General features: G+C 44.9%; 1 protein-coding gene across 6 annotated transcripts; it reads right to left on the bottom strand.

Annotated features, from left to right (window-relative positions):
• Positions 1 to 150: 150 nt before the first annotated feature.
• On the bottom strand, positions 151 to 22,941 carry LOC115165740 (lysine-specific demethylase 5C-like). 6 transcript variants are annotated; one of them, XM_029719069.1, is made up of 29 exons: positions 22,079 to 22,941; positions 20,579 to 20,778; positions 20,280 to 20,427; positions 19,961 to 20,038; positions 19,686 to 19,808; positions 19,324 to 19,494; positions 18,989 to 19,123; positions 15,427 to 15,486; positions 14,272 to 14,395; positions 13,870 to 14,132; positions 13,269 to 13,427; positions 11,676 to 11,795; positions 11,397 to 11,555; positions 11,000 to 11,181; positions 10,612 to 10,774; positions 10,392 to 10,511; positions 10,090 to 10,284; positions 9,174 to 9,355; positions 8,952 to 9,076; positions 8,669 to 8,816; positions 8,476 to 8,560; positions 7,968 to 8,341; positions 7,679 to 7,817; positions 7,267 to 7,446; positions 6,854 to 6,973; positions 4,662 to 5,517; positions 4,303 to 4,502; positions 1,469 to 1,657; positions 151 to 1,291 (listed from the first exon to the last, which is right to left on the bottom strand). In XM_029719069.1, the coding sequence occupies exons 2-29, from the start codon at positions 20,614 to 20,616 to the stop codon at positions 1,283 to 1,285; spliced, it is 4,845 nt and encodes a 1,614-aa protein (XP_029574929.1). In that variant the 5' UTR covers positions 20,617 to 20,778; positions 22,079 to 22,941; the 3' UTR covers positions 151 to 1,282. The 6 variants fall into 6 exon arrangements, with proteins under 6 accessions (XP_029574929.1, XP_029574928.1, XP_029574927.1 ...); XM_029719068.1 differs by having other exon boundaries at positions 13,870 to 14,135; positions 18,989 to 19,120; positions 22,079 to 22,936; XM_029719067.1 differs by having other exon boundaries at positions 13,870 to 14,135; positions 22,079 to 22,935.
• Positions 22,942 to 23,515: the final 574 nt, after the last annotated feature.

The raw sequence follows: 23,515 nt of genomic DNA, 5'->3' as shown, positions 1-23,515 counted from the left end.
CAGGAGCTCAGCACCACCATGACTACCCCTGTGGTTTAACTTCACGTTCATGCAACACAAAGGGTGTACTGATCCATTCAGCAGCAGAAATATTTTTAAATATGCTGTCAAATAATTGAATGGAAAGGACAAGAGGGACAGGAGTCAAGATTCCTAAAACAACTCTAAACCTTTATTTTCTAACAAGAGTGAAAAACAAAAAGATAACATTGAAATGAAAAGTTTATACACAAACTCGACCACTGCGTGTCTGCAATACCAATAATAATAATAATAATAATAATAATAATTTGAACCCAGAAGAGACAAAGTAAATTGTGATAGTTAAAGTGAAGTGTTACTTTAGTTTGGAAGGAGGGAAGAAAGTTGAGGAGCAGACTGAAAAACAGGACAGAGAATCAAATAATTAGTCTGAGGGGGGAAATCATAGAATGAAAACAAATGAAAGAGTCAGTGGTGACAAAGAGAGAGAGAATGTGAAAGAGGTGAGAGGTACAGATACCTATTTTGGGAAAGTAGCACCAAAAACATGAATGCCTGTTTTTCACACTTCCCAAAATATCCAAAATGGGCTTTACTGAAAATGCAAAGTCCCCTCCAACAGCCCAGCCTTAAACAAGAACCAATACAAAAAAATACAAGCGTTACCACGGTGACCATTGTCACCTAGGATACAATGTCATTCACAACCTTCCAACGAACTGAACTTCAGCTTTAAGTATGCTTCATGTCCAAAACCCCAAGAAAAATGGATCATGAAATAATTCATTCCTACTTCAGTAAGTGGGTCAACAACTGGACCTCCTTGTCTGTGTTCGACAGGCTTGTGTCAAACTAGCATTTAATATAGCTGAGAACACATAGCATATTGACTGACTGAGTAACAGACTGACCTCAGAGAACTGGATCCCTAATTAAGACCAAGATAACTGCTCTCCTATGACAATGCCAGCTCACACACTCCAAAACACTTTCACAGGGAGGATGGAGGGAGGTAGATAGAGAGGGAGGGGGTGTAAAGTACAGGGCAGAAGAGAGGAATGTGCTGGTATGTTCAAGGGGGATGGAGAATGAGACAGGAGTGTAGAATCTATATGTAGGTGCTCAGAAAGAAAATCAGTGTTAGTGTTTGAATGTGATAGGCAGGGGAGCCGTAGAGGGGAGCGGCCTGCATTTTTCTTTCCACAGTTTGACAATGTCTTTCGGCCCAGAATCTGTCCATTCTATCTCTCTCTCCAAACGTTTGACCATTCTTTACTCCAGATTTGCATCCATAACCATATCACAAGATCTGAGGGAGAGGGAGAGAGAAAGCGAGAGAGAAAGCGAGAGAAGCATGAGTTAAACTGGTTAACCTTTTTTTCAAACAGGTATCGTAACTAATGTCTACATTTCTTGAACAAAATTGAGGTGGGCCTAACAGAATAGAAACAAAAAGAAGAAAACAAAAAGCGAGGAGGTCAGTTACCTCGGGGTGTGTCTGGATGGGTATGTGAGGGGGTGTGTGGTTGAGGGGACAGGTCTTCTTGCACTCCGAGGCGTCCTGGGACCGGGGTGTCACCTCCACCCCTGTGACGCCCCTCTGGCTTTTCCTCTTCCTCTTGGAGTCTTTAGCCCGCCCCCCACGGCCCACTCCCTTCTGCTCCTGGAGCTCAATCTAAGGACAGGGGTCAGGACAAAAACATGATACACAACATGACCAAAAGTATGTGGATACCTGCTCGCCGAACATCTCATTCCAAAATCATGAGCATTAATATAACAGCCTCCACTCTTCTGGGAAGGCTTTCCATTAGATGTTGGAACATTGCTGCGGGGACTTGCTTCCATTTAGCCACAAGAGCATTAGTGAGGTCGGGCACTGATGTTGGGCAATTAGGCCTGGCTCAGTCGGCGTTCCAATTCATCCCAAAGGTGTTTGATGGGGTTGAGGTCAGGGCTCTGTGCAGGCCAGTCAAGTTCTTCCACACCAATTTCGACAAACCATTTCTGTATGGACCTCGCTTTGTGCATGGGGGCATTGTCATGCTGAAACAGGAAAGGACCTTCCCCAAACTGTTGCCACAAAGTTGGAAGCACAGAACCGTCTATAATGTCATTGTACGCTGTATCATTAAGCTTTTCCTTCCCTTCACCTAGCCCAAACCATGAAAAACCACCCCAGACCATTATTCCTCCTCCAAACTTTACATTTGGCACTATGCATTGGGGCAGGTAGCATTCTCCAGGCATCCGCAAACCCAGATTTGTCAGTCGGACTGCCAGATGGTGAAGCGTGATTCATCACTCCAGGGAACGCGTTTCCACTGCTCCAGAGTCCAATGGTGGCGAGCTTTACACCACTCAAGCCGATGCTTGGCATTGAGCACAGTGATCTCAGGCTTGTGTGCGGCTGCTCGGCCATGGAAACCCATTTCATGAAGCTCCCAACGAACAGTTCTTGTGGTGACGTTGCTTCCAGAGGCAGTTTGAAACGGTGTTGCAATCGAGGACAGACGATTTGTGTGCGCTACACGCTTTAGTGATCCCGGTCTGTGAGCTTGTGTGACCTACCACTTCGCAGATGAGCCGTTATTGCTCCTAGACGATTCCACTTCACAATAACAGCACTTACAGTTGACCGGGGAAGAAATTTGACGAACTGACTTGTTGGAAAGGTGGCGGTGCCACGTTGAAAGCCACTGAGCTCTTCAGTAAGGCCATTCCACTAATGTGAAGGGGTGTCCACACACACGTATCTTCCCACACTTCAGTGTTTTAAAGTAATTGAGCTACTAACTAAATTGTACATTTCAACACCACCATAGGAGTTAACCTGTTAGGGCTAGGGGGCAGTATTTACACGGCCGGATAAAAAACGTACCCGATTTAATCTGGTTACTACTCCTGCCCAGTAACTAGAATATGCATATAATTATTGGCTTTGGATAGAAAACACCCTAAAGTTTCTAAAACTGTTTGAATGGTGTCTGTGAGTATAACAGAACTCATATGGCAGGCAAAAACCTGAGAAGATTCTGAACAGGAAGTGGCCTGTCTGACAAGTTCTTGTTAATCTTGGCTCTTTTTATTGAAGACTGAGGATCTTTGCTGTAACGTGACACTTCCTACGGCTCCCATAGGCTCTCAGAACCCGGGAAAAAGCTGAACGATATCGAGGCAGCCCCAGGCTGAAACACACTAGCGCGTTTGGCAAGTGCTCTATCAGAGGGCCTTTAGACTGAGGCTCGTCCATGAGGGGATAGCATGCTTTTACTTTCTCTCTCGTTGAATGTAAACAGGCTTTGCCGGTCGGAATATTATCGCTTTTTTTACGAGAAAAGTGGCATAAAAATTGATTTTAAACAGCGGTTGACATGCTTCGAAGTACGGTAATGGAATATTTATAAATTTTGTCACGAAATGCGCCCTGCTCGTAACCCTTATTTACCCTTTCGGATAGTGTCTTGAAAGCACGAACAAAACGCCGCTATTTGGATATAACAATGGATTATTTGGGACCAAACCAACATTTGTTATTGAAGTAGAAGTCCTGGGAGTGCATTCTGACGAAGACAGCAAAGGTAATAACATTTTTCTTATAGTAAATCTGACTTTGGTGAATGCTAAACTTGCTGGGTGTCTAAATAGCTAGCCCTGTGATGCCGGGCTATCTACTTAGAATATTGCAAAATGTGCTTTCACCGAAAAGCTATTTTAAAATCGGACATAGCGAGTGCCTAGAGGAGTTCTGTATCTATAATTCTTAAAATAATTATGTTTTTTGTGAATGTTTATCGTGAGTAATTTAGTAAATTCACCGGAAGTGTTCGGTGGGAATTCTAGTCACATGCTAGTCACCTGCTAATGTAAAAAGCTGTTTTTTTATATAAATATGAACTTGATTGAACAGACATGCATGTATTGTATAACATAATGTCCTAAGATTGTCATCTGATGAAGATCATCAAAGGTTAGTGCTGCATTTAGCTGTGGTTTGGGTTTATGTGACATTATATGCTAGCTTGAAAAATGGGTGTCTGATTATTTCTGGCTGGGTACTCTGCTGACATAATCTAATGTTTTGCTTTCGTTGTAAAGCCTTTTTGAAATCGGACAGTGTGGTTAGATTAACGAGAGTCTTGTCTTTAAAATGCTGTAAAATAGTCATATGTTTGAGAAATTGAAGTAATAGCATTTCTAAGGTATTTGAATAACGCGCCACGGGATTCAACTGGCTGTTGAGTAGGTGGGACGCTAGCCCAGAGAGGTTAAGCTAATACAACATACACAGCTAAAGCTAGAGGTTTCCTGGTCTCTCACCAGTATGAGTGTTCTGAGTGTGTGTCTGTGTGGCTCTAAAGCAGCCTGCAGGACTCTGTGGATGGTGATGGTCTGGTCCAGAGACACCTCCAGCAGGTCTCCCTCTAGCTGTAACTCCTCTAGCTGGGTCCTGGTGGTCAGGGACAGCTCTATCACCGGGCCTTTTAGTGATGGGACCAGCGGCAGCAGAGAGCCCACACCTGGGTGGAGGTACAGTCAGATACATGGCACACGTGTGTGTGTGTGTGTACATACACAGGGATACAGTCAGATACATGGTACGTGTCTACAGTAAAGGGATACATTCAGACAAGGAAAAAGTTACATCATGGACTGGAGTTCCAATGTTGTGTACTAACCTGTAACATTGTGGTGAGGCTTTACTTTCTTGCTTACGCCGTTTTCACATCCAGCCTGCATGCCGCCATTCATCTCTTTCTTTACGGTCTTCTTGGGAGAGTTCTCCTCTGTGAGGTCTATCACTCCATCTCCTTCTCCTCCCTCTGAATCTGATAGTACTATCACTGACTCACAGTTCCCTTTCTTCCCGTCCTCTTCCTCCTCTCCCTCCCTGTGAGACTGGTTCTGTTTGAGCTCCTGCAGCCTCTCTAGTGCCCCCTGTATCTCGGGGGTGTCCAGTGCCTCCTTGGCACGCCCCTGCCAGGTGATGGCCCTCTCTGTGAGACACTGCAGAGCCTCTCCCTCTGGCAGACGGACGGGCAGCCTCTGGAGCGCCACCAGCAGGGCCAGGATGGTCTCCAGACGTGGGCGCCGCGAGCGCTGGCACCGCGGGCACAGGAAGCGTGAGTCCCAGTCCCACCAGCAGAGGGGGTTGGTGGGGAGCCCTGAGGAGGAAGGCAGGAGGGAGGGGAACGGGACACACCCACCGTGGAACCAGTCTTTACACAGGTGACAGCGCAGCAGAGGGGGGCGTGGCGCCCGGCCACACACACACACCGACTGAGGAGGAGTGCTGCTGCTTGTCGTCGTGTGGTTACTGTCCCCGTTCCCCTTTCCACAGTTCTCAGAGTGGAGGGCTGTGTCTAGCTCCATTGGGTCCTCCCCCCACCTCCCACCTCCATTCTCCTTGTCCTCCCGCTCTGTCTTGATCTCTTTCTCAGCCTTCTTCTCCACACCTGGTTTAGACAGGTTGACCTTCTGGAGCCTCAGCAGAGCCTCTTTCTCCTGGTGCTCTCCCTCTTTAAACGCCATCACCTAGAGAGACAGACACGGATTATGCACTGCCCTGTACTTTTAAGTCATTGTCTCATGTCTTGTCTAGTTGTCATCTCTGCCTGTTGTTTGTATGAGTCTGCGGCCCCGTTGAAGCCCTAACAGAAACTGTTGACAAATCAAGTTGTTTGAATTTGGTTATGACATACTGACACCGGCAATGTTCCCTTAAAATTGTGAAAATTATGTGCAACTTCCACGTGTGTTTACAATAAACACTGAGGTTGTATCCACTTTAAGTTACAGTTTCAGACAGTGGTTGAGTAGGCTACTGTGGCTATTTGATCATAATGTAGGACTACCAGAGTGGCCTACCATCAAAAACAATGGAGAAGATGCATAGCATAACTTTTTAACATGGAAATAGCTGTTCTATCATTCAGTCTACAGTAGCAGCCAATGTGTGGTGTTCAATTTAGGCCTACATTCCATAAGACTTGAAAAACAACATGCAGGGCTTGACATGAACCTGTTTATCCACTTGTCCTTCAGACAAGGAGGTGACTGAAAATGTGTTGCTTGATGCAAGAAACCACTTTACAAAATAAACTGCATTAATATTCCCATACCATTATTACAGAGAACAAGACAAATTATACTACCCTCTGCCTATTGGCTAAATACAACACTTCCCCCTTGAAGACAGAAAAAGCTTTTTACAGGACTGGCTTTTCAAAGATGTCTAGAAATGTACACGTTTTGTGCTCCTGTAGGAAGCAATCATTCCCCTATTGCTGACTACAAATCTATAACTGGGCTAATAACTCACTAACTAGCAAAGGATATGAACAAATGTGCACACGTGGCTACATGCAGCTCTCACTTTGATCTCAAAACAAGCACATCTACTCACGACCGCTCATCCTGTAAACACAGTCCAGTTGGCACAGATCCATATATAGCAAGGGTCTAGTTGAATACAGTCCTACTGCAGCTCTGATTAGTTATGCCAAACAGGTCTGTGTAGAGGGCTGAATAGTGCCTGTCAATGCAATAAAATCCTACTCTCATGGGTTCTGCCTTACTAAGTTTGGCATATTAAGCATTTGTTTCGATATGCCGCATTGAAAGTGGCTAATGTTGATTCGATCACAATTCACACAGTAAAGGGAAACGTTGATAGTGTTAACTAAGGGGGAAAACTCTAGAAAATTGAGTGAAGTTCAATCTTGTGCTTCTTTGCACAGGCTAATATTACTTCTGCGCGGCAGTCCCGGGATGCTGCGCGCCCGTCTGCAGCTTAAAGGGAACATTGGTAAATAACACACTAGAACTTGACAGCCATAATGTCTGGCTAGGCCAGACTATACAGACTCACAATGGCGCCAGGGTCTCTCAGGTCCTGAGCAGAGAGGCCCAGAGTGTTGGTATCTGGGTCATCTAATGGATCCGTCTCTTCTCCCCTCTCCTTACGTTTCTCCACACACGGACACAACACCTGCAGCAAGAAAAAGTAGTAAGACCCACACGTTCACAGACAAATTAAAATAAGGGCTAACACTAATAATATTCTGGTATTCCCTGAAGTGTTAGTGATTGATATGTGCGCTAAATACCAAATCTTTTAAACCACTGTAGATAAAGAACTAAAAAGGCTCACACACACACACACACACACACACACACACACACACACACACACACACACACACACACACACACACACACACACACACACACACACACACACACACACACACACACACACACACCACCCCTGGCCTCTCTGACCTGTAGCAGGCTGTGCTGGCTGCTCTTCTTCAGGAAGGTCTTGGAGGCCTTGTCTCTCCAGGAGTGGGCGCTGGCTACCTGCAGCTCCAGCTGCCTCAGCTCCTCCATCCTGACAGGGAGGTCTCTCCCTATCGCCACCAGGCCCTCCAGATCATCCAGACACGGGTAGTGCTCCCCATTCTACAGTACACACACGGGAGAGGAAGAGAAGGTTAACGGAGGACAAGTCAGGGTTACGTTCAGCAGGGCACAACATTGTGTAACATTCACATGTATTATGTTGAACAAACATGCCTCTGACATTTACAATAAATAATTCACGTCCACTGTATTTATGCATTTTCTATCTGCAACATTACTATTGAACGTGGTTATAAGGTTATAATAGACAGCAGGAGTTGGTTCTACTTGCCTGGATCTCCTCCAGGTCATTGACCCAGGCCTTGGCTCGGCTCAGACAGCCCTGGAGAGACAGGATGTTGGGCAGCTTGACTGGGATGAGCTGGGCCTCGTTTACTATGGCCTCCAGGGTGGACAGAGGGTGCTTCTGCCTGAAATCACACCGGGAGAGAGGGGACATTAGGAAGAGCAGACAACCTGAGAATTGTGTGTAAGTGAGAGAGAGAGACAAAGAAAGAGTGACCGATTGAGACAGTGAGGAGATAGAAAGAGAGATTCAGTATGAGTCATGTGTCCCTCACCGTTGCTCCAGACAGATCTGGGCCTTCTCCTCCCATCGTTCTGCTATAGTCAGGAGCTCCTGAAGCTCTGCCATGGCTGTTTCCACTGAGACGCTCTGGGGCACATTGCAGCCCACCTCCATCAAGTTCCTGAGGACCGCCAGGGTCATCACCCCACCCTCGGGCCCCAGGGTCTGCCGCACCTCGCCCAGCCAGCGGCCCTGCTCCTGCAGCCCCTTGAGGAGCTCACACTCTGGGGCATCGACCGGCAGGCCAGCCCCCTGCTCCAACAGGGCCTGCAGTTGTTCTGGGGGAGCGGAGTCTCGCCGCCAGTCCCTGTCGCTCACTAGAGCCCGGGACTGAGTCTGGAACTCTTCTATTGTACGCAGGACCGCCTGAGAGAGGGGGAATTAAAAAAGGAATGAGAGGAAGTAGGGAAGGAAGAGCGGTGTGGACATTAACAACGTTCCAGCTACAGCAGGTTTACTGGTTTCCTCTGGTGGCTCAGATCCAGCTGGTGGACACTGACCTGTACGTCCTCCAGCTGGCTCATCACACAGGGCAGGTTCTCCATCTTCTCCACTAGAGCCTTCAGCTCTGCCAGCGTCATCCTCCTACAAACACATACACAACAGTGTGTGTTACTGTGAGTGGGTCACTGAGCAGTTCAATGCAGTTGTGGGTATGGCAGTGTTAGATATGATTTAGGTCGTGTGTGTTACCTGGTCTGTGTCTTGTTGAGGAGTTCAGTGCTTGTCTGCTGACAGTTCTGAGTGTCAGTGAGGACAGTGTTGAGTCTTTGGAGCAGCTCGTTGTCAGGGAACTTCTTCTCTGCTGCCTCTGCCTTCAGGACATCCAGGTCTGTGATGCCTGGAGTTAAAACACAGTCAGTGTCATTACACACCTTTTGGAACATTTGTTATTTTCACCCATCTAACTCTCACAATTCTAGAACAGTGTGTTCTACCTTCCTATCTTATGGGTTGTGTCTATGGCATTTCCCACCTATCTTGTTGCCCTCTTCCTGCTCCAGAGCCTCTTTCACTCTGTTGGCCCAGGAATCAAACACCTCGGCTCGCACTTTGAGCCGATGTAACATGGCAAACAGCTCATCCAGAGTGTACCTGTACCTGGTAGGGAGGAGGAAGAGACAGGTGAGGCGCTAGTGGTAAACAAATGATACATGGAGAGAAAGAGAGACTCACAGAGACAGTGGGTCAGTAGTACCTGAGGTAGAGCTTGTCTGTGGGGCAGCTACAGAGGTCCTGTGTGTGGTAGAGACAGACGAGGCGTTCAGGGCAGTTGGAACAGGCCAGGGCAGACAGGAAGCAGGTCGTCTTGCAATTATCACACTGCCTCTCGTCATCAGGCAGCAGCTCGAATGCCTCCCTCTCTGCCTCTGTGATACCCTGAAAGACCACGACACACAGGGCTTTAGGAAACCACGACACACAGGGCTTTAGGAAACCACGACACACAGGGCTTTAGGAAACCACGACACACAGGGCTTTAGGAAACCACGACACACAGGGCTTTAGGAAACCACGACACACAGGGCTTTAGGAAACCACGACACACAGGGCTTTAGGAAACCACGACACACAGGGCTTTAGGAAACCACGACACACAGGGCTTTAGGAAACCACGACACACAGGGCTTTAGGAAACCACGACACACAGGGCTTTAGGAAACCACGACACACAGGGCTTTAGGAAACCACGACACACAGGGCTTTAGGAAACCACGACACATAGGGCTTTAGGAAACCACGACACACAGGGCTTTAGGAAACCACGACACACAGGGCTTTAGGAAACCACGACACACAGGGCTTTAGGAAACCACGACACACAGGGCTTTAGGAAACCACAACACACAGGGCTTTAGGAAACCACGACACACAGGGCTTTAGGAAACCACAACACATGCAAGAGCAACACTGTATACAAGATGAGTCAGTATTATGCAAAATACCACAACACCAACATTTGAGAAACTCCTAAACCAAACAGACAATATTACGCAAGAAACCACAACAATCAAATTGCTCCCACCAGTCATTTTACTGACTGCTGAAGTCAGTGACCAAACCACAGATAGTCCTGTGTTTCACACGCTCAACTTCTAGATTATTAGTCTCACCCTCTCCAGCAGGCCCTTCCGTAGCTTCCTCTCCTCCTGGACGATGATGAACATCTCTCTGTGAGTGGCAGCGGCCAGGTTGAGGTCCAGCTTCTCAGGGCAGGCGGCCATCTTACAGGTCAGTTCCTCGTGAGAGAAAACACAGTACCGCCGCAGACGACGGTAGTGCTCAATACAGGAGCGCCCTGCAGGCAGCTGGCAGAGGGAAGGGAGAGAAACAAACAGAGGGAGAAAGAAAACCAAAGGGAAATTAAGAATTTTGAAAACACTACATAAAAACACCCATTGGAAAAGAGGCATACCCAGTCTGCAGTGCAGAAGTTAACGGCTTCAGCAAAATTATATCCCTGATTGAAGCCGCTGTGGTAAGCCCTGGGGAATGTGATGACAAACTCGCCAGCACACTGGTTGGTGCGTACAACCTGTCAATCAAATGGAAAGGAGGTTATCAGCATGGACATTTCTCTCAGTATTATCGATCATCACTAGAATATGAAGATGTGTACATGTGTCATTACTCACAGGGACCCCGTGAGACATGAGGATGTTGGGGTTCATAATAGTAACCAGCTGGTGGAGGAGGTCAGGCTGGGACTCAAACAGCTCTGGGGTCAGCTTCTTCATCACCTCCTCTAACCGTTCTGCTGCTACAGAGGGAACCCCGTACCACGTCTTAGGCTCACCCCTGCAGGAGGAGAGGGGGCAGAGAAGGGAACAGCTTTAGTCACACTAACCATATCTATCAGTCAGTAAATCTAGAATGCTGTATAAAAATAGTGGACCTAAAGGGCAATCATCTCAACCATCTACAGATGAACTGCCTATTCATTTCTCATGTCTCCTGTACGGTTTGTAACATATACGGTTTGTAACATGTCCTGTAGTGTGTGGTAGTTAGTGTCCTATTTACCAGTGTAGGTAGTTGATGGAGTAGCTCCAGTGGTCTTCGATGTGCCAGCAGAAAGCTGAGAAGACCATGCCCACGTACAGCCAGGGCACCTTCATACCAGAGATATCGGCGTTGATGTGGCACAGCACCGACTGCTCCAGCACCGGCATCACATTCAGGTTCCAGCCGCTGCAGGCATAATCCTGCAGACAGAGAATAAGAAGAGGGTCATGTACAGGGAATGGTTTAGAGGAACTGTATATAGTGTTACATGAAGTAATAGTAAATAACTTTGTAAATCCCTCAATTAGGGGAAACAGAACCATGTAGAGAAACTGGCATATGAAGACCTACAGGAGTGAAATGAGCAGTTGAATTAAGGCGAGACAGAAAGGAAGATCGTTTAGTAGCTAGTTACCGCTTCCTCTTGTGAGAGGTTCTTCTTGCCATTGTTCATGGGGAATCCACTGCCAAACTCTTTAGAGTGGATGTCGGCGCCATACTCCACTGTCACATCCTCCTCTATGCTACTGACCAAGCGCCAGAACTCTTTCTCCACCAGCTCTGTAGGAACCATCTTCACACACCAAGGTTGTTACTAACAAGATAAAAACTCAACCGATTGATCAGAATGAATAAAAGTTTGTCCACATCAGAGTAAAGCATTTGTCTTTTAGGTTTGTACAGGGCTACGTACATGGACAGGCATATTGAAGTAGTCTGCTTTGTATGTGTCGGCCATCTCCCCAAAACTCTGCAGGGTGTACTCTCTGGTAGCCTGCTCAAAACCGAAGGCCTCCGCTGGTCTTTTACACTCCTACAGGGAAGTAGAGGAGAGGCAGACGTGAGGGCATTGAAGAGATGGATTGGACAGAGGCAAAGAAAATTATTACCATAAATACAGATGAATATAATGCTCAGTTTATTCCCAGTGATTTTCCTAACTGGTTTACTTAAGTGATAATGCCCTCGTAGCCGGTGTTTGGAGGATATATTGGCACGTGTCAATATATCCTCCAAAACACCAGCTGCAAGGGCATTATCACTTTTATACAACAGGTTACCAACATATTCAAATAATGATTGACATAATTTTATTAAAAACATTTTGGTTCATTTAATTAATACTATTTCATCATTCCACAAGATATAGTCCCGACACAAATCTAGGGTTGCTATCCAAGCTGGCTGGTCATTCGGTTGCCAGAGACACGGCCCAGTCGTTCAGTTTTTTTGTTCTGCATCTATGGACGTGACCCAGTCGTTCGTTCTAAATTTTGTATTGCCATAGTGGCTGGCAACATTCTATCCCTTGCCTGCTAGCTAGCCAACTACAGCTAACTTCGTCACGTCAAACAGTGCAGCCAGAATAACAACAAAGTAGCTGCATTTGCATAAGCTGTTTTCTAGTGACATTTATTTGGATAAATGCTAAACGAAAATGGGAGAATGTCAAGATTCTTTTTAATAGTGAAGATTAAGTTTATAAATGTTCTGGCTGATGAGACAGTGGATTGAGAAGTGAGATGGAACAGAGTAAAAAGGCATTTCAACGTCAGATTTAGCTTGTGGTAACTTATGGTAACTTTAACCAATCAGCGTCCAGGATTAGACCCACCTGTTGTATAAACGTCAAGCCTGTGTTTGATTTTGTGTTACAATTTTATAAATCACTATTTGTTCGTTCGACATAGTGGGATTGTGTCTTAAATTAATTATGTGACAAATTGCGGTGAAAATGATTTATTGCGCAATTGCCAATAGAATAACCATGGTAAATGTAGGTACATTTACAGTCAAGCAATGTCATGTGGTCCTAAAATCAATAGTCTTCATTTGTGCGCTAGTGACAGGTGCTTAGCAGCCAATTGACAAATAAAAATGATCTTCATATAACCTAACCTGCCCAGTCTCCACCTTATCAGCAAACTTGTCTAAACAGCATGCGCAAAAAAACAGATTGGGCAAGTTCGCCATTTATTGCAACAGTTTGAGACAAAACTATCGGTAGACTGGAAAACGCAAGTACATAAAATAAGTGTTTTTTATGTGCACTACATTATCACACACAGCCTTTTATTTACAACAAAGTCAGCCTGAAGGAAACACCTCTGGTGGGGATATTTTCGTATGCAGATTTTAGAATATTACATAAAAATCTGTCGCAAATTGGACGGAAACCTAGCTACTGACTCCCCAGGTTAAAATAGACTGTGGCTGGCTGCACCCACATAGAATAATGTTTGTTTGACACAACAGGATGTTGTGAGTCTCCATGACACTCTCTCACCTCAGCCACACATTTGGGGCAGCGCCAGTTGCCCTTGGGGGCTTCAGTGAGGGGGGGCAGCAGACAGAAGGTGTGGTAGTTGTCGTCACAACCGTCACACAGCAGGAGCTTCTCATCCTCGTCGCCACGGCCACACATCCGACACACAAACGAATCCACCTTAGCAGAAAACAGAACAGATTAGTGAGATGGAATTTAAGTTCTCCATTTAAATTGACAGTGAAAAGCATGAATTGACATACACCCAGTTGTTGGAAAGTTACTAACTAACGGAACAGTAAATTTAAATGTTTTATCCATTAAATTATTGGGCGCATATACAGTGAGTATACCAAACATTAAGAACACCTTCCTAATATTGAGTGTTAAACCCCCCCCTCGCTACACCCACTCCGTGTAGTGTTCAACGATCTTTGTTTTTTCATTTAAATTTCCATCCTTATGATTAGATTATCTATAACATCTGATTTAGGATCAGATAATAGAGGGCTGGATTCCCAGACAGAGAATCTCCAGTGATCACGCTCCTTAGTACAGGATTAGTGGTAATCCGTGTCTGGGCAATCGGCCCATAAGGGTGAATTGAAGCTAGGCCACTTACAAACTGGGGGTTGCTGAGGTTACGTCTCAACCTCATGGTCATCTTGGTGCAGGGCCCATCACCGTTAGGGTCGTCTTGGTCCTTTTCATCATGTCTGTCTCCACCATCATCATCTTCCTCTTTCTTCACTTTATTCTTGACCGTGACATCAGGAGGAGGCGGTGGCGTGGCTGTGCTGGAGTCTCCCTCTTTGACCTCTCCTGGTTCCTCCTTGTCCTGGACAGCAGCAGCTGCATCACGGACAGTCACAGTCTGAGGCAGCTCTTCTGGAAGGAGACCAGCAGTAACCTTACCCAGCATTCATCACAGACTGACTTGATAAGAGACTGCATCTCAAATTGCACCGTATTCTACTTTTTCCAGAGACACCCAGTGGTGAGGGAAGGGGATGAGTTGTGTTACCTTTCTTGGGGATGCTCTTATTCCTGGGAACCAGTCCTAGCCCCATCATCTTAGGTCCTGCCCCGTAGATTTGTAGTTTCTTCAGCTCAGGGTTCTTCTCTATGTCCTCCTCCGTGGGGTCAGGCTAGGGGACAGAGGTTAAAGGTCAGTAAGGAGATGTGGAGGTAGCAAATACAATACACTTTCAACTATACTGAGAGGGAATGGAGAAGCAGAAGGGTCAAGGAATCAGGAGAGTGTGAGGATGAGGGAGAATATCAGCAACTGAAGTACTAGAGGAGAGGACTGGCTAAGAGAGTAGAAACACTCCCAGTACATCTGTGACAATTGAGTTATTAAACAAAGGTAAAGACCCACCACTCTGTTACAGCAAAAGCACCAAAACACGCACCTACACACACTTAGCAACAAAAGGAAAAGGAAAATAATTTGGGGAACCAACATACAAGTTAACTGAGCTGAACAGAGTGGTTGAGTGAACATTTTTAAATAAAAAACACCAACAAAACGGTTGTGAGGTGTCCTCGGCCTCAGATCCTAAATTTGTACAATTGTGTTTCCAACTTCTGAAGGGGCAATGCTTGAGGGCATGAATGTAAAAAGCTGCTTTTGCATATTCCAAATATTTGACTTACTACCAAATTAAACTGTCTAACAGGGTTCTTGCCAAACACAACCTACCGGTTTTTAACTGAGTGGTGCACTCTAATAGAACACATGCAGTCACAATAACGCTTTCATTCCCCGGTCTGCTGCAGTGCTAACAGTCAACAGCAACGCAATGATGCAGAGAGACCTGGCAGTAAAGCCACCCAAGAAAAGTACAAATGAGAGCGAGAAAGATCAACACTAATTTCACAAACAAGGACAGGTGAGACCGCTTAATGCTGATGCATTTACACAAGCTGTTGCCAGGAACAAACAGTCTGAGTGGAATAAGGGCTAAACACAGATAAAGCTTGATGCCAAGCTGATGAATGGTGACGTTTGTTAATAGTTATAAAAGGAGAGCAAAGGGCGCCTGGCACAAAATGAAGGTCGAGAGACAGAGGGGTTTGTTTCTAAAGAAACAGAGCCATCTAGAGAGACGGGGCGAGAAGAGAGCCAGGAAGGAGCGAGAGCGAGCAGGCGCATTGCACTCAAGAGAGACAGTACCGATGCAGAGATGTGTTGAGAGCCAGTAGTGAGAGGGTGGGAGGCAGAATCCTCTGGACCCTGCATGGGGAGACAACAACAACAATGGATTGAGACAGGAGTAGGAAAAAGAGGAGCTGAGGAGAAAAAAAATAAGTGATTGAAGGGAACAGGGCAGAGTGGAAAAAAGGCATATGGAGAGAGATGGATATAACATCAAATATTATAATATATAGGCCTAGGTGTGGGAGAACAATGTGCTAGCCAAATATAGTTGTGCTTGTATTGATAACATCACAAGCACTTTTTGACCTGTATATAACTGAGCACTCAGAACGCACAGCACACGGAGTTCAATAATTAGAGCAGCAAATGAAAACAAGTACAGGATGCATACAGGTAGCTACAATGTTCAATGGTAGGTGTGACAAAATTAACAACCAGTGGGGGGGGGGGGGGGGGCGGCAAACAGAGACAGGAGAAAGCGAGACAGGTATAGAGCAGACCTACCCCACTATTAAATTAGTCAAAAGAGGAACATTTTACATCTGGCTAGAAATTAATGAGGACATTTTCTCAGAGAAAAATGTCCTCATGTGTGCTACCCTTAAATAATCCCCATACTTTAACAATGACAGCTTCTCCAACCTAGAGGGGGAGATCAACAATTTCCAGGCTCAAGGACATGTACTAACTAGTCTGTGGCAACCTAAATGCCTAGAACTGGACAAGAACCTGACACCCTCAGCACACAGGGAGACAAACACCCACCTGGAGGGGAGAGCATTCCCTCCCCCATATGCCCCCCTAGACACAACTACGACAACATAACCAACAAAAACAGGTCATAACTCCTGCAGCTTTGTCAGACATCATAGTAGTCCCCTAGTCCATTGTCAATGGTCGGCTTCGAGGGGACTAGTATGGTAGGTACACCTATAGCTCATCTCTTGGCAGTAGTACTATAGACTACTTTATCACTGACCTCAACCCAGACTCTCTTCGATCATTTAGTCAGTCCAGAGACACCCCTATCAGATCACAGCAAAATCACACTACTTAAACAGAGCTATACTCAAATCATGAGGCATCAAAGCCAAAGGAACTGAATAATGTTAAGAAATGTTAGATGGAAGGAAAATATTGACATTTAAAAAAGATTATGTTATGAATAACATACACTACATGACCAAAAGAATGTGGACAGCTGCTTGTCGAACATCTCATTCCAAAATCATGGGCATTAATATGGAGTTGGTCCCGCCTTTACTGCTATAACAGCCTCCACTCTTCTGGGAGGACTTTCCACTAGATGGAACATTGCAGCGGAAGCTTCCATTCAACCAGAAGAGCATTAGAGAGGTCAGGCTCTGATGATGTGTGATTAGGTCTGGTTCGCAGTCAGTGTTCCAATTCATCCCAAAGTGTTCGATGGGGTTGAGGTCAAGGCTCTGTGCAAGCCAGTCAAGTTCTTCCACACCAATCTCAACAAACCGTTTCTGTATGGACCTTGCTTTGTGCACGCAAGCATTGTCATGCTGAAACAGGAGACTTCCCCAAACTGTTGCCACAAAGTTGGAAGCACAGAATCGTCTAGAATGTCATTGTACGCTGTATCGTTAAGATTTCCCTTCGCCTAGTCCGAACCATGAAAAAACAGCCCCAGACCATTATTTCTCCCCCACCAAACTTTTCAGTTGGCACTATGCATTGGGGCAGGTAGTGTTCTCCTGGCATCCGCCAAACAGAGATTAGTCCGTCGAACTACCAGATGGTGAAGTGCGATTCATCCCTCCAGAGAACGCGTTTCCACTGCTCCAGAGTCCAGGGCGGCATGCTTTACACCACTCCAGCCGACGCTTGGCATTGAGCATGGTGAGCTTAGGCTTGTGTGCGTGCGGCTGCTCGGCCATGGAAACCCATTTCATGAAGCTCCCGACAAACAGTTATTGTGATGACGTTGCTTCCAGAGGCAGTTTGGAACTCTGTAGTGAGTGGACTGACAATTTTTTACAAGCTATGCACTTCAGCACTCGATGGTTCTGTTCTGTGAGCTTGTGCGGCCTACCACGTCGAGGATGAGCCGTTGTTGCTCCTAAACGTTTCCACTTCACAATAACAGCACTTACAGTTGACCGGGGCAGCTCTAGCAGGGCATACATTTGACAAACTGACTTTTTGGAAAGATGCCACCCTATGACGGTGCCTTTCCATTTGACGGAGCTTTTCAGTAAGGTCATTCAAATGCCAATGTTTGTTTATGGAGATTGCATGGCTGTGTGCTTGATTTTATACACCGGTCAGCATTGGGTGTGGCTGAAATAGCAGAATCCACTGATTTGAAGGTGTGTCTCCACACACACAAAAAAGTATCTGCAAAATGAAAAGTGAGGCGTTTACTGCCAAAAGAAGAGATGGGTATAATTATACTGAACAAAAATACAAATGCAACAATACATTTATTGGGCCTTATTCTATGGATTTCACATGATTGGGAATACAGATATGCATCCGTTGGTCACAGTTACCTTAAAAAATGGGCAACAGGATCTCGCGATAAAACGCAATTGTGTTCGCTGTCCATAGCTATGCCTGCCCATTCCATAACCCCACCAAGGGGCACTCTGTTCAAAACGCTCACCCACACAACGCCATACACAGGGTCTGCAGTTGTGAGGCCAGTTGGATGTACTGCGAAATTCTCAAAAAACAAAGTTGGAGGCGGCTTATGGTAGAGAATTGAACATTCAATTATCTGGAAAAAGCTCTGGTGGACATTCGTGCAGTCAGCATGCCATTGCATAATCCCTCAAAACTTGAGACACCTGTGGCATCGTGTTGTGTGACAAAACTGCACATTTTAGAGTGGCCTTTTATTGTCCCCAGCACAAGGTGCACCTGTGTAATGACCATGCTGATTAATCAGCTTCTTGATATGCCACACCTGTCCGGTGGACAGATTATCTTGACAAAGGAGAAATGCTCACTAACAGGGATGTAAATAAATGTGAACACAATTTGAGAGAAATAAGCTTTTTGTGCATATGGAAAATGTCTGGGATCTTTTATTTCAGCTCATTAAACATGGGACCAATACTTAAATGTTGCGTTTATATTTTTGTTTAGTGTACATGATTATATGGGCGTATGATACAAGTTTATCTCCATGACTACTATTCAAGTACTAACAAAATCCATCACTGATAGTCTACATAGATAATAACATCTACAAATGTAACATGATTTGTGTTAATGGCAGGTGTTGTTCTCCCCAAGGTATTACACTGACAGCTCTGTAATAACCAGAGTAGAGCATTATTTTTTTTTCTCACTTCCAGTTCTCAGAAGGCAGCACATCACCCAATGAATAGATTTGGCTATTTATAGATTATGGTTGATTATTCAGTGGTGGAATGTGAGTGCTTACATGAATGATCAACACGATCATGGCAATGGGTAAAAAATAACCAACTTCTGTTAAGATCTGTGAAAAAGGTTTTTAAATAGCACACACACACACAAAGGTTGACAGTGTTAAAAGGGAATATATTAAGTCATTGTGGACTGTATGCCCGTAACTCACGTCTGGCTGGAGGCGATTGGCTCGGCGTCCGTAGCTGCTCATCTTGGAAGGCTGGACAGACTGGCGTAGGGGGATGGAGTGGGGCTTGTATTCTCTATCCACCTCTTCTCCATCATATAGCTTTGGCTTAGTCTGCTACACAAACAAATCCTGGGGTTATACACTGTTCTACATTCATGACTATGGACGGACACACTTTATTAACATACGCAACTGGCTTAACAAATAATGAATGCAAGTCATGTAAGTCAAATTCTATTTGATAGATCATAAGTTGATAGATCGCTTGTGTAAGCGCAAAAGAGCAGGAGCAAAGTGGGTGAGTGTAGCGTTACCGGCAGGCTGGCCCCAGCATGAAACACCTCAAAGGGGTAGACAATCCTCTCGTAGTGTGAGCGCAGGAGGGAGCCAATGTTCCTGCCAGTTGGGTAGCCAAGCTTCTGGGCCACACGAGCCCAACGCCGCTCCTTACTGACTATATCAAACCCTCCCTCCTCTATCACAACCTACAGCACAAAATAATACAGTAAGTGTACAGTCAGCTTAGTTTTACTGGCCTAAGTACAGTTGGAGAGTGTTAGCAATAGTAAGATCTATCACAATTTTGAAAAGATTCCGTCTTTTTTTTGTTATACTGAAGTAAGACATGCAACAGGGGGTTTATTGAGAAATGACATGAGTCAGTCAGCTCTAGCACCTTGGACAGGCTGAAAAGGTCCAAGATACGCCTCTCGATGTTTGGGATCTTGAGGGAGGATCCCTGGATCTCCCAGAACTTGGCAATCCGGTCCAAGTAGTTCAGCTTGACTCGGGTCTCCGCCTGAGGATGGGGGGGTCAGGAGTTAATATGATTAGATGGAGTGAAAACAAAAATTGAATCTGAGTCAACCAGAACAAGTGACTTCTAGAAGAGTTATTCAATATCAAGACTCAACCATTCAGTGATACATCATAGGATGGAGAGAGACAAACCTCTAGCTCATTGAGTCTCTGTATACGGGGTGTGAAGCGGAAGCTATCCACCTCCACAGCAAAGGGTGGCTGCCAGTCCTGTAGGGGAAAGGGAACCCTTTGATCAATGTCAGTTTGATGTAAACACTTGTCATTCTGTCTCCTGCAATCTCAAGCCTTTGCTCAGCTTGTAAGAGAGAAAGACTTTTTTTGTTGTGTGCTGGACACAAATAACACAGTGAGACTACATCAGATTGGTTACGGTTGGAGGAAAACAACCGCATTCAACTCTACAGGTTTCAATGGGTTAAATGATAGATGCGTATCAGTAAACACTTACACCAGGAGGACGAATCTTGCAGATTCCAGACTTCTCTGCAATTGGACGGATCTTGGCAATATAGCCCAGGGGATCCTGAAACTCCTCCCATGACGGCTCGAACACTGGGCACTCAGGAGGCGGCACAAAGTCTTCCCCCTCCATCGCCCTGGCAACAGGTAAGGCCAAGAATCAGCATGTCAAGTCACCACACAGTGAAGCAACTTACTTAGCAACTGTCTTAAGGGCTAATCAGAGTCCAAAGCGTGTACGCGACCGCCCAGCAGTGTTCTAGAAAATTGTATGGTTGGTTTTCATACTTTTGGAATTCTCTGCGCGGTTCAAGCAATTTCTCCATCTGTCACCACATTCAAATGAATAGACGACGTGTACGCAGAGACACGTTTGATGGGGATTTTGGGAAGGTGTGCGGTTGGGCTATGCGTCTCCTACAGACGGTGGTCTCAGAGCCGTGTAGCTGTGTCACAATGTGCCACCAGACTCCCGGCGTCTGTGGGCTCTGAAATACAATTTACACCATCACCCAAATCTAAGATTGCAAATATTACATAAAAACACATTAATATCTATCATAATATTTGCAAACACATTAATATCTATCATAAAAATATATTTTTGTAACTTCCAATCCTGTCAATAGGGGACAAGAAACATGTTGAGACAAGTTCAAAATTAGGCTAAGGGTCAAACAATCATATGGTCTTTTTCCCTTGGGATTACCCATTATTAAGAAGTTCATAAGTACAGTTTCATAAATCTAATTGTATACATTAACACCGCTTCAGAGTATGTTTTTCCATCAGCTCAAACAAAGAAAAAGGGGCCCAAGGGAGACAACCAACATTTTTGAATGGCCATTGTTTCACAAATCTTACATGATCCTTCTACTTGTGAATAAAATGTTTGAATAGAATCCTGTTCTGATATTCGGAATAAGTAAACAGAACATCATATAATCTAGTAAAACTGCATTTAGACATGCAGTCCAATAATTTTTTTAGACTAATTGGTCTTTCGACCAATCACAACAGGTATTTTCACAACTTTTTCAGAGATGATCTGATTGGTGAAAAGACCAATTAGTGACAAAATGACCAGAATTGGGCTGCCTGTCTAAAACGTAGCCTATGACATCAAAAACCCAAACCTGTTGTTAACCCAATATGGGGGAGGAGTTCTGTGACTGGTCACCCCTCCCCCTACCTTACAGCCACAACAAATAAAGCACTTCTTACATGGTGCCATGGATATGTCTCAGATGCATCAAGAGGTCAAATTGGTGTTTGGTCATCAATAGAAAATAACACACTTACTAATAATGGTGATATGAAAAAGTTAAAGTCCTACTGTCTGGGATTTGTTTTGTTTACTACAATTGATTTCACAAGTACTGAGGTATGTTATCTGAGAAGGCCTCCTTCATTTCCTGTTACTAGAAAATAATGATAAAGACATTTGAGGAAGCTTAGTACTCAAATGTTGGGACACATTCTCAAATTGTAAAGTCCCTAATCTCAACATACAGACGTCACAGGAGTTAAGGCTAAATTACTTAAATGGAAGGCCTGATTGCACCCATCCACTTAAGCCCAAATATGGGAGCAACCCATTCAAGTTAGGTAACAAATTAATGTTGTCATTGTCAAACACCACAAAATATGGGCCATTTCGCACACACATAGGTCCTTGGTGACAAGCTAGGAAAATCCCAAGGAGTTTGTGATTTTTAGCAGCTTAACTAGTTAGCTAACTTACTTGATAAGATGTATATCTAACGTTATTAGACTATATAGACTTACATCATATTAGATAGTTGGTACTTGGACAGCAACTCTTCCGGACACGTTCAGCGTGGTCAAAGACGAAATAATGGATTCAGATGTCACCAATAATGGGCCGTTTAGGTGTCTTGAAAGCTCACGGGGTCTATTGTTCAGCACTGGGTCACGATTAGGGTGGCTGAAGCGAATGGTCGTTATGGCCTCCACTTTTCAGCCCACCCCAGGCAGCACCTCCGGTCTCGGATATCACTGCAAATTGGCGTGGAAGTTTAACTTGACATATTGGTTACTTCTGTTTTGGACGTGTCCCAAGCCAGATGTGAATTGCTTAATTTTATATCAAAAGATTCCGGACAATCCCGTAGACACTTCCTTCTCCTGAGACTATCCTCCTTACTTTGTTGTTGTTTAGCTAGCTGTCGCTGGTTAGCTAGCGAACGTTAGCTAACAAGCTAGGTCCAGTTAGCTCACGTAAAGTTGGCCGTTTTCAGCCTCGCTTCCCCCATAGACCCACTTCTATTGATGTAGAAGGGTAAAGATTATCCACTTCAAAGACTCGTTTGCTTGTACAACGAGTGACTGTGAGAATTACGTCCCCATCAAATCAATTTGTGACCAACTTCGCTATCCCCCGTTCATCCTGTCCGTGTTAGACGCCATCTTAGTTTCATCATTGCCTAAGCACAACCTTAAATCTCTCAACTACTGACTACGACAGATTAGTTATTTGAGCGGAAGAGAGGGTAGGAATTAATCCCTCCACATTCGCTCGTTTATAGAAAGTAGTTCATAGACGCATTTTCTCTTATCTTGACCTATTTCACGAATTATGATGCCCATTCACTGAATTGTATCACCAGTATACGCATGGCTACATACAATTAATATATAGTTTAAAACGTGTGCCAATATTCAATGAATAAGAATGGCAGCAGACGGTACTGCACATTAATTCAGATGTGGAGGATGGCAGAGTTGCATGATGCAGGTACGTGACACGGAGTAATATACCTACTGGCACCTCTTGCTATTTTTTTTAACCAGGTAGGCCAGTTAAGAACAAGTTCTCATTTGCAACTGCGACCTGGCCAAGATAAAGCATAGCAATTCGACACATACAACAACACAGAGGTACACATGGAATAAACAAAACATACAGTCAATAATACAGTAGAACAAAAAAAAAAGTCTATATACAGTGAGTGCAAATGAGGTAAGTTAAGGCAATAAATAGGCCATGGTGGCGAAGTAATTACAATATAGCAATTAAACACTGGAATGGTAGATGTGCAGAAGATGAATGTGCACGTAGAGAGGAGCAAGCAAAGGAGCAAGATAAATAAATAAATACAGTATGGGGATGAGGTAGGTAGATAGATGGGCTATGTACAGGTGCGGTGATCTGTGAGCTGCTCTGACAGCTGGTGCTTAAAGCTAATGAGGGAGATATGAGTC

The sequence above is a fragment of the Salmo trutta genome, chromosome 28 (genome assembly GCF_901001165.1).
Source record: "Salmo trutta chromosome 28, fSalTru1.1, whole genome shotgun sequence".
In the NCBI taxonomy this organism is placed as follows: domain Eukaryota; kingdom Metazoa; phylum Chordata; class Actinopteri; order Salmoniformes; family Salmonidae; genus Salmo; species Salmo trutta.
The sequence above is the reverse complement of the archived record's forward strand: the minus strand, read 5'-3'. Positions and strand labels throughout refer to the sequence as shown.